General features: G+C 38.1%; 1 protein-coding gene across 1 annotated transcript in view; it reads right to left on the bottom strand.

Annotated features, from left to right (window-relative positions):
• The window catches only part of slc8a4b (solute carrier family 8 member 4b), a 96,561-nt gene that overhangs the window by 35,564 nt on the left and 44,719 nt on the right, over positions 1-16,278 (bottom strand). The window contains exons 3-5 of the mRNA XM_079811110.1: positions 13,874-14,965; positions 12,498-12,761; positions 11,834-12,318 (exon numbers count right to left, since the gene is read on the bottom strand). Of these exons, the coding sequence (XP_079667236.1) occupies positions 11,834-12,318; positions 12,498-12,761; positions 13,874-14,920 (1,796 nt within the window). The 5' untranslated portion in view covers positions 14,921-14,965. The remainder of the gene's footprint in view (positions 1-11,833; positions 12,319-12,497; positions 12,762-13,873; positions 14,966-16,278) is intronic.

The raw sequence follows: 16,278 nt of genomic DNA, 5'->3' as shown, positions 1-16,278 counted from the left end.
GCAGATGCTGACAGACAGCAACAGACACGTTGTTACCCCTGTCAGCATCTGTTGCAGTTGTTTGGTCTCCAGTACGCCGATGGAAATGCAAATTGAACATGTTCAATCTTCCTTTGTTGGGTCATGGAAAGTCTGAGAAGGGACGTACTGTAATCTAGTGATTGTCCGCCTTGGTCTGCGTCTGTCGGTGTGGTGGGAATTGGCCTTACTCATGCAGCAGCATTAACTAGTTTTCTGTTATTTAATGGCAAGATATACCACAAAGTATAGTGGTATATATGTACATGCATATTGTTTTTTTATTTTTTTAAAGAAAAGAAAAAATTGGCAATTTGCTATACGTTAACTGGAAACACGTCATCATAGTCTGTGAAAATGGTGCTGATCTAGTGCTCAAGTTACATTTCTGATTACTTAATAATATTGAATTGTGCTACTTAATATTTATGCAAAACCGTGATACATTTTCTTCAGAATTGTTTGATTAATTAAATATTATAAAAGTCTTTACTATAATTCTGAATAACATTATTAATATCTTTTAAAAACCTATTGACTTTCATTGTATGATCAGTTTGTGTGTCTTTGGGCCCTATCATGCACCTGGCCCAATGCGACGCCAGGCGCAACAAAAGTGTTCTTTGCTAGTTTCAGCCTGACTCAGTTATCATTTTCACGTCCAGTGCCACGTTGTTTAAATAGCAAATGCACTCGCACCTATCTGTTCGCCCATGGGCGTGCTGGTATGAAAATGAGGTGTGTTCAGGCACATTGTTGGCGCGAAAACTGAAAACAACTGCGCCATAGACCAACAAAAACCTGGTCTAAAGTCAAAAGCTAGTATTTTTTGTGTTATTTAATGGACACGTTAGTAATATGCACCTATAGCACAAACAGGGACATGCAGCAGCACACAAACATGTTTAAATATTTAAAATAAAAGGATTCCTCTCTGGTGGAGCGATCAGTCTTTCCGCTGGCAAATTCCACCATGTAAATAGCGAATCCGCCATGGTGCAAGCGCAACTGGCTTTTAAAGGAATGGGAGATGAGACTCTGATTGGTTGGTGATTGGTTTATTGGACGTTACACCCAAAACACACCCATGACTCATTAAGAGACTAGGTACAACCCTTTTGGACCATGTGCCTGTCCAGCTGACCATTTTTTCCATCGTAAAACTAGCAAAAGTGGATTCGGACACGCCCTTAGTGCACCTGCGCCATGCGCTTCAGACCATGCGCTCAGATCGTTAAAATAGGGCCCATTGTGTTAAAGACAAAACAGTGATGAAAGACAAAGAGTGAGAGAAAGAAAGACCTCTCCAACTGGATGCATTTCTTTTCATATTCAAAGCATACTTCACCATTATTGGCCTATATATCTAAATGCTTTTTCTGTTTCCGTCTCAACATAGCCTAAACCAAATTAGCTTTTGCATTTATTTTAACAAATTGGCACAAGACTCACCGCTATGGCAACGGGCCGTGGATGTCTTGGTTCCATCACAATGAATCAAATCACTATGCACTTTAATTTAGATGCATTTCAAAACAGCCCAATCATAGTTTTAGTGTATTATATAACATTTCTACTCATACACCTAATGCAGCAGAGGACTTTACTGGCATGTGTGCTGGTCATGCATAATAAGAGATGCTGAGTTGGGGAGAAGGCCTTTGCCCTCCACCTAGGCTCCAGGGGCCCAAGAGAGCACTGAGGCAGCTGTGAAGGCTCTAATCATGACTTGGACAACAGGCCTGCAGTCTCCCTCTGCCTGGACATCTGCCCTCTAATTAAAGAGCTCCATAGTGTGTAAGTGTGCAGATGAGTGTATGTGGATATATGCAGGCCGGGGCAGCTATAGGTGAAGCAGCCAGTCGCCTAGGGCCTTGGCATGCCGGGAGGATCCCTGCGAAATGGCCCAGAACAAATGAGTAGATAACAATATCTGACACGCACATGCTTAAAGCTAAATCTAGCAAGCATCGCTCTGCGACATTATCTGTTAAAGTTTCCACTCGTTGCTGTGACATACACTATAGCTGTACATAACTATGTATGTTATTAACACTTTGCTCGAATATGCTCATAGTTGACAGAAAATCATCAAGAAAAAGTTTAGTTTATGTCTGTTTTAGTTAGTTTTCTTACTGTTTAATGTGATGATATTTATATTGCTGATATTTATATTGCCAAAATGTATGACATTTTGATGGCTTGTATGTAAATCAATGATATGTTTCTACCAGTATAGCAGACTACTTGCAATGCAATAACCAAACGTTCCTAAACAACATGTAAATTGTTTCAGTCCAGTAGGTCATCTTGAAATATTACTAAAAATTTTAAAAAGTTATTCTTACATTCACTATATAATATGTAAAGATTCCACAGCAAAAAGACACATGGACACATGACGCATGAAATGTGGATAGTTTTAGAATTACATTAAAAGGCTTTCTAAAAAAAAAGAAGTATAAACTATCAATAAGACGACAGAAGGCATTTAATATACATTTTTACATGTTTTTCAGCAAAGTTTTGATCATGTTGATAATTTAGAGGTTTTCAATCGAATATTTGATTATCAAATATGATAGAGTAGACTTTTTAGGGTTAATTTTTATTGTTGAGTGAACTATCCCTTTAAAGATTATAGATTATAGCACAGCCGTAACAGTAAGGGCACTGTGGCTTTCTGCAGTACGCAGGTTATCTTACATAGCACCTTGAAGTGAAGAATGAATTACTCTGCAAAATTCAAGAAGCTTATGACACTTTTTCATAAGTCAGTCCTTTTTACTGTTTCTCTGGCTATATCAATCACACACACACTCATGCTCACATATTATTATGCTATGCAGCCCTCTTGCAAGGTTCCTAAATTACAAACTAGAAATACAAATTTTCTTTCAGGTTAAGGCAATTACAGCTTCTGCATCTAAATCCCAACTATCTTCAGAGCACAACTGGAGGAAAAGCAGCAGACCTCTGTATTTTTCCAGTAATGTGGTTTTACATGTAGATAGCTGGTGGTAGAATGAGGTTAGGGCAGGATACACCCATGTTAAAATTAGTGACATGGCAGGCACACTGATGATAAGGCTCTATTGCAGTAAAGATGAATACACACACACACACACACACACACACACACACACACACACACACACACACACACACACACACACACACACACACACACACACACACACACACACACACACACACACACACACACACACACACACACACACACACACACACACACACACACACACACACACACACACACACACACACACACACACACACACACACACACACACACACACACACACATATTAAGAAGCAGTATGTAGACAATTATACAGCTAAAATTTACATTATAGTATATTTTCATTACTTTGCAACAAGTGTGCATCTAGTCTATGTATGTCACTCTATGCATGCCAATGTTTTGTTTATAACAATTAGTGTTGTTATTATTATATTATTTTCAATGATGACTTTCCATTAAGCAGTTCAAGTTTGCATTCGATACTCTCTTTTTCACATGCACACACATACTCAGAGATACCTGACCTGACACTGAGAGACAGACATTGAGAGTGAGTTGAGACTGTTTTTCTCTTCTGTCTTTCTTTGTTATATTTACCCAAAGTTACGAGGTTGCCCTGGCAAGCCCAAGGCTGCATTCATGTAAAACCCAGAGCATTCTGAAACATCACTGGAGGAATAGAGTAAATAATAAAAGAAACTTAAAAGAGATCTGAGAGTAGATGTTTGGAACTGCAGATTGTTCAAAGATACAGAGTTGACAAAAAAATCTGTGAATGTTCACATGAAATCGGAGATTAAATGGATAGTTCCCCCAAAAGGAAAATTCTGTCATCATTTACTCACCATCATCATTCCAAACTTGTATGACAGACTAGGCTGTCAAGCTCTAAAAATGACAAAGAGCACCATGAAAGTACAAAAGCGGTCCATATGACTATATGGCTTCTTTTTTTTTTTTTTAAGGGGACCTATTATGCCCATTTTTACAAGATGTAATTTAAGTCTCAGGTGTCCCCAGAATGTGTCTGTGAAGATTCAGCTAAAAATACCTCACAGATCATTTAATAAAGCCATCACTGTTATCCCTGAAATTGTTTTAATTCAAATTATTTAGGTACAATAAACATAAACTCCAACAGATTTGTTCAATGACTAAATGTTTTTCGTTTGTTGTACGATTTGCATGATTTTTTTCATTCTATTTAATTGTTTAGATTAAATGTACTTAAAGAAGCCTATTTTAGTCGGTTGTCAATACAACGCAATACAAGGAAGATGCTGATTGGCTCTTTGAACTGAAGTCAGGCATGGATGCAGCTGCACGCATTTTTATCAACGTTTGCTTCAGTATAGGCCTTGTAACTTTACATTTTGGTCTCAAACAGCTAATACATTATTAATCCCTAATAAATTAGATGTATAACAGTTAGCCAGTAAAACAAAATGTAAGTTTAGGCTGTGTTTACACTCAAAAAATTATTTTACGATACTGTTGACTTTATTTAAACAATTTATTTTGTTTAAGGTTTTCATTTTGAAATAACTAAATAAATCAACAGAAGATAAAAGAAGACATTAAATCTCTGAAGATCTCAGCAGAGGAGGATTAAACAACTCCACCAACAGCATTACCAGCTTCACACATCACTAACCAGACTGGCTTTATTTCTGTCTGACCATGATGGAGATAAGTGTTTGTTTTAGTTGACCCTTGGCTCTTTAACATTAGTTTTTTCTTTTCTTTGGCTGCTTTAACTGTGTGTTTAAAAAAACACTTTAGTTATGCCAAGACAAGCCAAAGAGAAAATGTGATCAGGTGACTTTGACTTACTGTATTGATGATAATGACATCATCATGTAGAAGCTGAATCACTAATCTCAATCACACTAAAATGTTCTGTTTATAGAGGTAATGTGTTATCAATTTTGTGTTTACGTGATGTTATTAATGTTATTCTATAACACGAGATCCAGCACTGTTATGGTAATTGAATAATATTCAAGATTTTAAAACCATGTAGTGCTCAAAAGGTTTAAATCTACGGCATTACTTAAACACATGCAGACATCAAGAATCTGCGTATGAATCTCAACAATGGTGACAATGAAAAGCTTCATGCTGCAGTGCATGCTGGGTACCACCAATCAAAACTCCCCCATGGGTCCCAGCATGCATTGCGGCAAGAGCCCAACTAAAACGAACACTCATCTGCATCATGGTGACCTAAAATTTAAGTTAGTTTGTTAGTTCAATTAACTAAAAGTTTTTAATTAAATGCTGTTGAAATCTTAAGTACATTAAACTGGAAATGTTTTGTTTTTTCAACAAGACAAAATTAACTTTTTTAGGGCAACGAGTTTCCATAAATTTTTTAAGTTCAATCAACCTGTATAAGCTTACAGTGATGTTGTAAATTCCCATTTCTGACTACAGTCAAGAACATGTGCATGTGCCTTTAAATGCAAATGAGCTGCTGCGTGCCGCCCCCTCTCCACACAGTTCCTGCCTCAATCGGATTCTCTGACAAATAGGCAACTAACATAGACTCATATTCTGACTAGAATTGAGTATGACGACGTCAGGCTGAGACCGCTCCGTTGGGCTGTGATTATGGGGCGTGTTTCAACCGAACCAGGAAAGATCTCAATTGGATAGACCTACAACCAATCAGAGCAACGGAGCGACGCACAACGTTAGTTGTCAAATGTCAACAGAACTCAACTGCACTGTGTTGCCATGTCCGCGGGTTGAAGCGACCCCAATTATGTGATATACAAACCCAGGAATGCGATTTTTAGCTGCCAGCCCTGCCAAAATAACACATATTTTACCCCCCAAATGCCTTTTTTTTCCCGGAGAACCCCCCCTGGAAAGCTATTGGGCTTGTTTTTGGCTAGTTTTGAGGAACGTTAGCAATTGGGCGGGTTTTGTTGTAAAAACTTGGCAACCCTGTCTGCACGCACGCTGGAATAAGTAGCCTAACGTTAGAAGAACAAGATTAGTGTACGATCTTTGCCGGTGTTGTAAAAAAAATAATGTAAGGATACACAGAGTACTTACCAACACGATCATCATTTCTGAGAGAAATAGTAAAGGTGAATGCATATACGAACAAGTTCTCCGTTTAGGATTAGAACAAACTCAACCCAAGCTGCTTTTGATGACGTGGATGATTACGTTACTGTTTATCATCTGTCCATCATCGTCTAAAGCCCGCCCTGACAATTTCATTGGTCCGAACAGTTTCTGTTCGGGCATAATTACTTCTCTACCGATCAATTCCAGACCGAACTGCCCGAGTAAAAATGTTGTGGGCGGGGCTAAGTTCGGCTGGCATCCAGGCTACAACTAACAAGTAATCTGCTTAGTTTTGATTATCATCTATAGAGATCACTCTTACGGATAGCATAGTTCTTCTTTCATCATTAAAGTGTATTATTTCCACGTGTTTTAAACCTATATTGGTTTAAACTTCTAATGGATAGTTTTCTGAGCGCACTCATCTGAAGCACACGCACACAGTCTCGTGAGTAACTTCTCTTTCACAGTTTTTGTTGTGTTTAAACTGTCAAATACAAACAAGGGTCTTGTTCAACGTTGCCGCTTGCGAACCAAAATAGCGGTGCCGTGGGTGGAAACGTGTAGATTAAGAGGCAGTAATATTATAATAAGATCCCCTTCCTACCTCAGAAGGGGAGGGAAATCTGAGCGGCTCGTTTTTTCACGTGCTTGCGACAAAGGCTTACCAAAACAAAGTTACTGGGATGTCCTTTTTCACATTTTCTGGGTTGGTAGTTGCACCGGGGACCCGATTATAGCACTTATAAATGGGAAAATTTAGATTCTCATGAAATGCCCCCTTAAAGTCTTCTGAAGTAATGCAAAATATTGGTATTCACAAACCAAAATGTAAGTTATTATTCAATGAAAATCTGTTCAGCCGCAGCTCTCAAATTTAGTTAATGTTCAAAGTCATGTTCAGACAAGTCAAGCTAAGTTTGAAATCAGTGGTGGAGAATGTGCTTCATGAATGCGTTTCAAACGTATGCATATTAAAAATTGCACAAATACGATTTGAGAGGTACATTGGAAATACTTTTTTCAATACATATTGTTTCACAACAGCTTCACAGAAAATATGTTTCAAAGTTACAATCAGGAAGTATTCTGTTATATCAGTCAAGAAATGAGTTTGTCAAAGTAATGTCCATATAGTCCATAGCAGTTACATACAGTACAGCTATAAGATAATACAAGTTATTTTTTAGTAAACATCATGTATTCATTTAAGCAGACACAATGATCACTTGCACACAATGATAGATCCAAAGGTGTCATCTGTTGTCAAGTGTTGCCGTTATCTGAAATATTATTTTCTTCACACAAAGCTACCGTATGACTTTAAACGACTTGGAATATAGTGCACGTTATATGTACTTGACTTAACTACTGCCGTTTATTTATTGACATATGACAGAATTTTCATTTAGAGTAAACTATCCCTTAAATGTGTTGTTTTGTCTCTTAATAAATAATATCTATTTTACTTTCTGTATACTGAGTTTCTGTAGTTTAAAGTATTGGCAGAAAGTGTAAACAAAAGTGTAAATGGTGAGCAGATTTTTAAATGTCTAAATTTGCCTGTACAGAAACGCATGAATCCGAGAAGTGATCTACTTTTACTTTGCACACAAACTCTAAGATGAGCGATTTCATGCTGTGGTCCACTTGGAACACATATCTAGTGCTCACAGTATTCTGGGTCACCCTAGGGACAGGCCTAATGCAGAATCCCATGTCACGAGAGAGAGGCAAAAGAACATTTGGTATGACAAGAAACATAGAGGGGACGAATTAGAAAAAGTCAGCTAAGAAAACAAAAGATTTGAAATTGAGAATTGAAAGGACAGAATTAAATTGTGTGCCTGAAATATGGAATCTGTGCAAACACAGCAAAGGAAAATCTTACTATAAAGACAGATTGAGCGTAAAATGATAGGAATACAAAGAGACAGGATGGCGAGACAGTTCATATGTGAGCATGCGTATGTGAGAGCGCTTCTCAGCACCTCATAAATCCTTCATGAAATATGAGCAATAAATCAGGGTGAAAGCGATGGAATGACATCAAGGCACAGCCCTCGATATATATCGTAGCATGAAGGTAACAGGCAAAGACACATTCAGACAAATACAAACTAATCCTCCAGACCTCCTTGCCTGTCTTCATCTCATCAGTGTCTTCTCTGTATTTCACTTATGGTGTGTTGCCACCTCTTCACCCGTCCACTGGTCTCTATGTCTATGTCAAGCTCAGGGTGCTGCAGAGCTCCACTGGGGCCAGACGAATAATAACCTACCCACCTCTCTCACACACAGACACTTACACATATTTTATATTATACTGAAAAATATCGGTGTAGGATTTACTTTGAAATAATATTCACTCAGAAATTGCTAGTAAGTTTTACAAAAAAATTACAAAAGTAAATAACACGTTGAAGTAACGTGAATTTTGAAGTAGAAAGACTGAGAATGTAATTTACTCGAATCTCTTTCAAGTTGTAAATAAAACAATGATTATGAATTAAGTGAGTAATGAAGGATAAATGAAAGGCTGGGAGAACAAACTGAGAAAGGTTACGAAACTGAAGAAATTACATTTAAATTGAATAACAGTACTGAAAAAATGGCATTCAAAGAGCTCATTTGTTCACAGAAATGTGGAGAAACAAAGAAAAATGGGGAAATAAAGAGAAAGGACAAGGAGGGAAAAATGGTGTCCCAAAAACCATCATGTTCTGTTTTATAGCCATTTTAACATCTTGTTAAACATTATTAAAGGGTTAGTTCACCCAAAAATGAAACCAATAAGACCTGATCTTATGAACCTTTCAATGGAGGGACAGAAATCTCTCCGGTTTCAATAGAATATCTTCATCAAAACTAATGGGTTTGGATCAACATAAGATGGCAGAATTTTCAGTTTATGGTGAAATGTCCCTCAAGTTTTAGGTTCATGAACATGATTTTTCTTAATGAGACTTCTAAACACCGTTTTCCTTTAAGAATGTTACATTATTTATATTCAGAGACCCCAGATACAGTATGGCCATTACATAATGCAATGAATGTTCATATCATCTGATTCTCTGAACGACGTACATGCTCATATCAGTTGGCTATTTTAATTTATTTTATTTTATTTTTCTAGTACGTGTTTTTGCTTAGGTCAAATTATGCTCCCATGACAACAAGTGACATTTATCAAAATACCATATGCCTACTTTATGGTTAAATAGAGAGATACAGTTTCAATAATGTCCGTCTATTGGGGTTTGAAAGGTCAGATGAACTTATTGAACTTATTAAAGGGAAAATAAGAGGTTATTTTATCATTATTTTTACACAAATCAATCTCAACAGAACATGAGGGTTAAGCTGGTATGACCTGGTTTTTCCAGCGGGAATGAGAGTAAGAGTGACTTGAATTGAAAAGGAGAAGAGGGAGGATTGTGGACTGAAAGAAAGGAGAGAGAGTGAGACAGGTGCCAGGGAAGCAGAGATGCGAGAGGATAGCATATCTACGCAATATTTCTGATTGTCTCCAGCCCTTCTCTGTCTATTAGAGACCCCCTGATGTGTGAGTGTGTGTGTGTATTTCATTTTGTGGCTGGGTTTTCAGTTTCATTTTGCTGTAGGTCTGCTTGCCGTGTGCCCCTGTTGTGAAGGCTTATTGGATAATAAATCAGCAGAGACCAACTGTAACAAAAATGATACAAGCCATTTGCCTTGTCCTCTGTCTGATCTCTTTAAATTCAGACCAGGGCTAACCGCCATAACCCCCCAAAAATATATTTTATATTATCTATTAAAAAAAAGTTTGCTTCTGGGACTGAGGAACTATCACAGTTGTATTTATGTTAAGCTCCAGGCTCCAGAGACCAAGAATGAACCAGCGCATGTTCATAACTGATCTCAAAAAACATCCCAAAGCATTTCTGGTCTTTGTATTAAAAGTATCCAGACTATTAAATGATGTCAGATTAACTATAGACCGGGACATGAAGCATTAGACATAAAAAAGCTTTCATGAAGCTTGTTTTACCGATAGATCAATAAAAGACCACCAGCTATAGCCTTTTATTAATAGTGGAAGATTAATATGGTTCAATTTAATGTAATAGCAGCATCATATTATGATCAGCCAGGGACTATCGCTGTTACCTGTGGTAACAGGCTTGAATGACACAAATGTTATGTACAGGCACAGTTGAAACTGCATCACACATTATCGCAAGCTTTCTCAATATGAAGCCAACCATAATCCACGGCAAGTAATTTACCAGCATTACCTTAAGGTTAAATTGAGCCACAGAAACAGGTCACCTCACAACCACCTGAACACTTCAATTTCCCTTTCACCAGTGTTGGGTGTAATTAAGTTTTTAAGTCTAAAATTAAGTTAAGTAATTAAGTCTAATAACTGTAAATTAATTACTTTCCCATGAAAAAATAAAAGTAAGGGATTACTTTTAAAGGGATTTGTTTAATTGCAGCTACTTCTGATGTAATTGCATTAAATACCGTATAGACTATAAAAACAATTGTATATAAAACAATAGTGGATTTAACATCAACATTTTATGTTAAAATGTATGTTTTAATGTAACCATCTCCCCTTACACACTTTGGTCAGTTCAAGAATACATTTTTGCTATTGTATATTGTTTATTTGAAAGAATCAAAAGTGCGGTTTTCTGTCTATCCTTGTATAGTTCAACTAGTTGAGGTTGATATGGGATTTAGAAAGTAATTATTCATACGTTTAAAAAAAGTTATGCAATACTTATTAGTAATACAGTAATCTAATTACACTATAGAAGATGTAATTAGCTAGCAATGAATTACTTTTTTAGAGTAACACTGCCTTTCACCTGCTATTTTGTGCAATAAGCTTGAGGCATATCAAACTGCCAAACCTATATGTTCCCAACATTCTTCAAAAAAAAAAAATTAGACTGGATATAGCCAGTTCTAGAAGTGGGCCGGTATGCAGCATATTTTATTTCTATATTTTAATCCCTAGCGTACTCCCTAACTTTTTCTTGCGTACCAGCACAATTAGTACAACTTCACTTAATATAAAATGGACTGTTGAATTTCAGTTGAACTAAAGCATTTACATGACTTTTTTAGTGTTGCAGTCGGGTTGAAATCTACTTTTAAAGTGCATGTAAATATACTCCAATTAATAGAACAACATTTAAAGTAGTACAGACAGTGTTTATAGCACTTGGGAAATCTACAAATAGCTTACTTATAAATGTCTCTGCATACTAAACTGGGAGAATACTTTAATATCATAAAAATTAATACACATCAGTATTGGCCTGCGAAGAACTTCATACAACTTCAGGTTAGATTAGGATCATAATAGTTTGCTTTTTTTTTTTTTTTTTTTAATCTTCGAAACGTGTCTGTAGATTGTCTTTAAAACAAAATGAGAACAAAGAGAACAAAATTTTATCTGATAGCGAAGAAAATTCAAATATCCTAACCCATGCTGCAAAGAAACTCCCTAGATCAGTGGTTCTCAACTAGTAATTTGCGACACATTTTTTAACTATGTGCCTAAAATAATTTTCACAGTGAAGGGTCACTCATGCGGTACAATGTCCTGACAGAAAGAGCTAAATAAAGGCACTAACACAGAGACACACATTCTTAAACACACAAGCACATTGGCTGACAGAAACCACTTACATTGTCTCGTCGTTCTGGAACTCCAATTTTCCAGACACTCCCTCATAGTCATCCCCTCCGCAAGCTGTCCCATCCACTGTATGGTACGGTACCGCCACCAGACCACGTGCTCCTGATGTCCTCTGGACCTTCACCTGCATGATGCCGATGCTTTCGCTAACTCGCACCGATTCGTTCTCAAATGTAAAAATTCCTGCGTGGTCGTCATCGTAGATCGTCACGGTCGCCGTGTGGGCCTCACCAAGGGCTGCGCTAGGGGCAGGTGCACCAGTCTCCAAAGCAATAGGATGTCCATCAGCCCACCCAACTATACGGGGATTGCTCAGGCGGACATAGAAGTATTCATCTTCCTCAAATATGTCATCATCAATAATGCCGACGGTTAGCTCTTTAAGGTTCTCGCCAGGTTTGAAGATGAGTGTGCCCTCAGCAAATTCATAGTCAGAACCAGCATTGGCTGTGCCATCTTCTGTGCGATAATCCACCTGGAGTTTTGCATGAATAAACATTTAAAAAATTCAAAGATCCTTGTTCTCATTAAATAAACAAGCCAAAAATTCTGTTCCATAATTTGCATCATTTAATAGTCAGAGAATAAAAGTTTAGAAGTATCCATTTCCCTAGTAAAATGAATAAACTAAAGAGTATTTTACTTTAAACTCACCTTAACAGTACACCCGGCATCTCCTCCATGCCTTTGCACAGTCAGCTTTAAGGACCCACAGTTTTCAAAGCATTGGTAGAGGGCAGGTTCAAAGTCTATTCTTGTAACATGAGGGTCGTCCTCCTGCTCTCGAGGTTCCCCACTGCTGACCACTTTACGGGCCTGATCTGCTGCGTGTTTCTTTAGAATGTTTCCAGCACCGATCATCATCCTTGTCGCCTGAATGCGGTAGAAAGCTCTGCTCTTCTGCTGCTGCACCAGAACCTACAAAGGTAAGTTTGAGAAAGTTATTTTTAACCTGCAGTTTAGTCGCAGGCCGATTTCTCAAGCTGAAAACATCTCTTAAATTTGGTCAATTCTGCACCAGAATCAGCACTAAATGGAATTTTAAAATGTAAATCACTGTTTTTAAACAGGTTTACTCAACTATTCTCTAGTCTTGCCTTGTTTGGACAAACAGGTGGTGTCTCCACCAAACTTACACCATTGATAAGCCATTGGGTTAAGCTACAGTCTTCATTTGACTGTGCGAATGTGCGACTGTTACGAAAAAACAGTCAGGTGTGATTTCAGTTGAACTATTATTCATATGAACTATTATATTATATGAACTATTATAGCAATTACATGACATTTAAAAAAGTATTGTTACAGTCCATGTACATATATAAATAAACAGAACAATGTAAAAAATATATAAAAACAGTTGATAGTTTTTGGGAAATCTATGAATGGCTTACTTACAATTTGTCTCTGCATACTAAATTGGGAGTGTACTTTAATATTGTAAAAATACTAAAAACTAAAAACAAAAAGAAAAATGACAAAGAATAGCACTTCTTAGAGATAGAGATTAATGAAAATTTTCACAAATCCTGGGCAAATTCTGGAATTTTCACACAATAATTTGTTTAGGATCGTAATTTCATGTTGTTTTGTAATATCTTAAAGCACGTGTGCGTGTGTATGTGTATGTGTGTGTGTGTGTCTGTGTGTCTGTGTGTGTGTGTGTGTGTGTGTGTGTGTCTGTGTGTGTGTGTCTGTGTGTGTGTCTGTGTGTGTGTCTGTGCGTGTGTGTGTGTGTGTGTGTGTGTGTGTGTGTGTGTGTGTGTGTGTTTGTGCGTTTGTGTGTGTGTGTGTGTGTGTGTGTGTGTGTGTGTGTGTGTGTGTGTGTGTGTGTGTGTGTGTGTGTGTGTGTGTTTGTGCGTTTGTGTGTGTGTGTGCGTGTGCGTGTGTGTGTGCGTGTGTGTGGTGAATTTGAATATTATTACTATACATACAATAACTATACAATTATCATTTTATCAAATAAAGTTGATGTAAATATTATAAATTATTAAACAATTACATTTTAAAACTTTAATGTTTTTTTTTACCTGATAGTTGGCCATCTCTATGAGCTGCTCCATGTCCTTGTCTGGATGTCTTTGCTTCAGTTCCTTTAGAGTTCTGGCCATTTCTCTCCTGGCCTCGTCCTCCTGATCACGTCCTCCAAGCCCACTTTCCCCTCCCATCGCTCCGTCCAGATGTGCTGTGATTCCATCAATTTCAAGCATGTCCATCTTTGTGAATCCTGCCTCCTTCCCAACCTCCTCCCCGCCCTCTGACACAATAATTCCACGGCCCTTGTCGGTTCGGTAGCGTTTGCGAGCATACTTGTAAAAGAGCAATCGCCGATCAGCGATCCAGGCCTGGACCACGCAGAGAGGGAAGAAGAGGAACGTCAACACCGCTTCCCACACTTCCACCTCACCAGGCGAGAACACAGAGATGATAAGATAGAGCCAGATGTAGGCAAAGATACTCCACGCCGCAGTCACAAAAAACACACGAAGATGTTTGACCTTCCGCCTTTCCCCGTCAGGCACCACGTAGACGCAGATGCCAATGATCACAAACATGTTGAAGGCAGCACTTCCCACGATGGTGCTGGGACCAAGAGAACCAGCCTCAAAATTATGCCCACAGACCTCAATGACCGAAAGCAAAATCTCAGGGGCTGATGAACCCAGAGCCATGAGGGTCAGATTGGAGACGGTCTCGTTCCATATGCGAACTGTCGTGGTGACCGTTTCACCATTGGGTCTCTTTGTAGTGATCTCCTTTTCTTGAGAAGTTATAACTTCGATGGCAGTCATGAAGCGGTCTGCAATTATCGACATACCTAAGAACATGTAGACTAGTGCCACTAGGTACACAATGGCACGAGCCACTTTGTCACCAACTGAAGGATTTAGAGGATTCCAAACAGGTAAAAGGACCCCGTCTGCACACACTTCACTCTGGGAACAGTTGGAGGTAGATTGGACTACGTCTTGGGAGTCAGCTTGAGAAGGGATGGAGAAAGACAGGAGAAGGAGGGGGAGGATCAAGGGAATGAAGGAGAAGGGGAAAAGGCGTGATGAACTGAAGGACAAAGGCATGGTGAGGTAGGGCTGATACGTTTCTGCAACAATTCTTCACACCACCTAAGAAGAAGCAGAGAGACACTGAGTTTTAAACTCTGACTTGCATTTCATTCATACAGTATAAAGAGATTAGAAAAGAAAAGGAGAAGCTGATAGAGAAGGAAATTTAAATATGCTGCACTATACTGCACAGAAAACTCCATAGAATTAAAAGGTTGTTTTTATCAATAAGTAGTAGTCATAACTCAAAAATTGGCCACCATTTTTTGTTCAGTGAACTCTTCAATATTCAAGAAAAATTTTGAATATTGAAAATGATCAATTATTTATAGCATAAAGTACTCCTTGTTACTTTTGAACAAAAAAATATTTTTAGTACTGTGTTGGGTTGCCAGGTAAAATCTAGATATGTGCTTTAAAATAGGTTGAGACCATTTCTACAAGGCATTTGGTGGGAAAATCCTTCTTTCTCTTGTCACTTTCTTTGTACGGTTGGCCCAGCTCTCTCAGTAGTTCTGTCTCAGCACATTAATTCTGCTTCATCTCGACACGCCTACACGTTCGTACTATACATCCCTCTCTTTACTTCCTTCATACACATTTGATCAGCTTCCTCTTTCCATCCCTCCCGTTTGCAGAGTTGACTTTTTTTTTGCTCCATCTTCTCTACCTTTTTCATCCTCCCATGATGTCTTTCATCATTTCTAAAACTTTCTTGTCCCTCTCTCCTAAATTAACCACTGATGAACATCATAAATTTGACAATATCAGCACACCCAACATCCACTGTACTGTTCACAACTCAAGATTGATGATCTATTTTTCTTTTTTCATTGACTAATTCTTAAACTTTTACAGTTGGTAAGGAGACAGTATTTCATAAGATGCCATTCAATCCTCATATGGATTATAAATAAATAATGAAAATGTGAGTTCAGAAAATTTTAGCCACCAGCTAAATCAATAAAACTATTCTGAGACCTACACACATAAACCACGCATACACAGAGAAATGTGCTGTGATGTCATCAGTAAATTATGACGGTGTTAATAACCTAATGGACGGCTTATAAGTGTGTGTGCAGACTGCAGAGGGAGATGTCTGAACATGTTTATAGGCTTGTAGACTGAAGTCAGTAAGTTCCTCTCAGATCTGTAATGTATGTACACGTGCGAGTGAGAGAGAGAGAGACACCGCTTGAGTGGAGAGTGCTGCTGTTCTTGAGCTTTCTAATGCTGAGTGCTGACTCAGGACACACACACACACAACACACACACACACACACACGATAAATTAAAGAGGTCATGCAGGCTGTGTACGTGTACTTGAATGGAAAAGAAATAGAGCTTTAAAGAAGATTAGTTGTTTGGGT

Source organism: Gobio gobio (genome assembly GCF_949357685.1).
Source record: "Gobio gobio genome assembly, chromosome: 2".
NCBI lineage: Eukaryota > Metazoa > Chordata > Actinopteri > Cypriniformes > Gobionidae > Gobio > Gobio gobio.
Note: the sequence above shows the minus strand (reverse complement) of the source record. Positions and strands in the feature narration are given on the sequence as shown.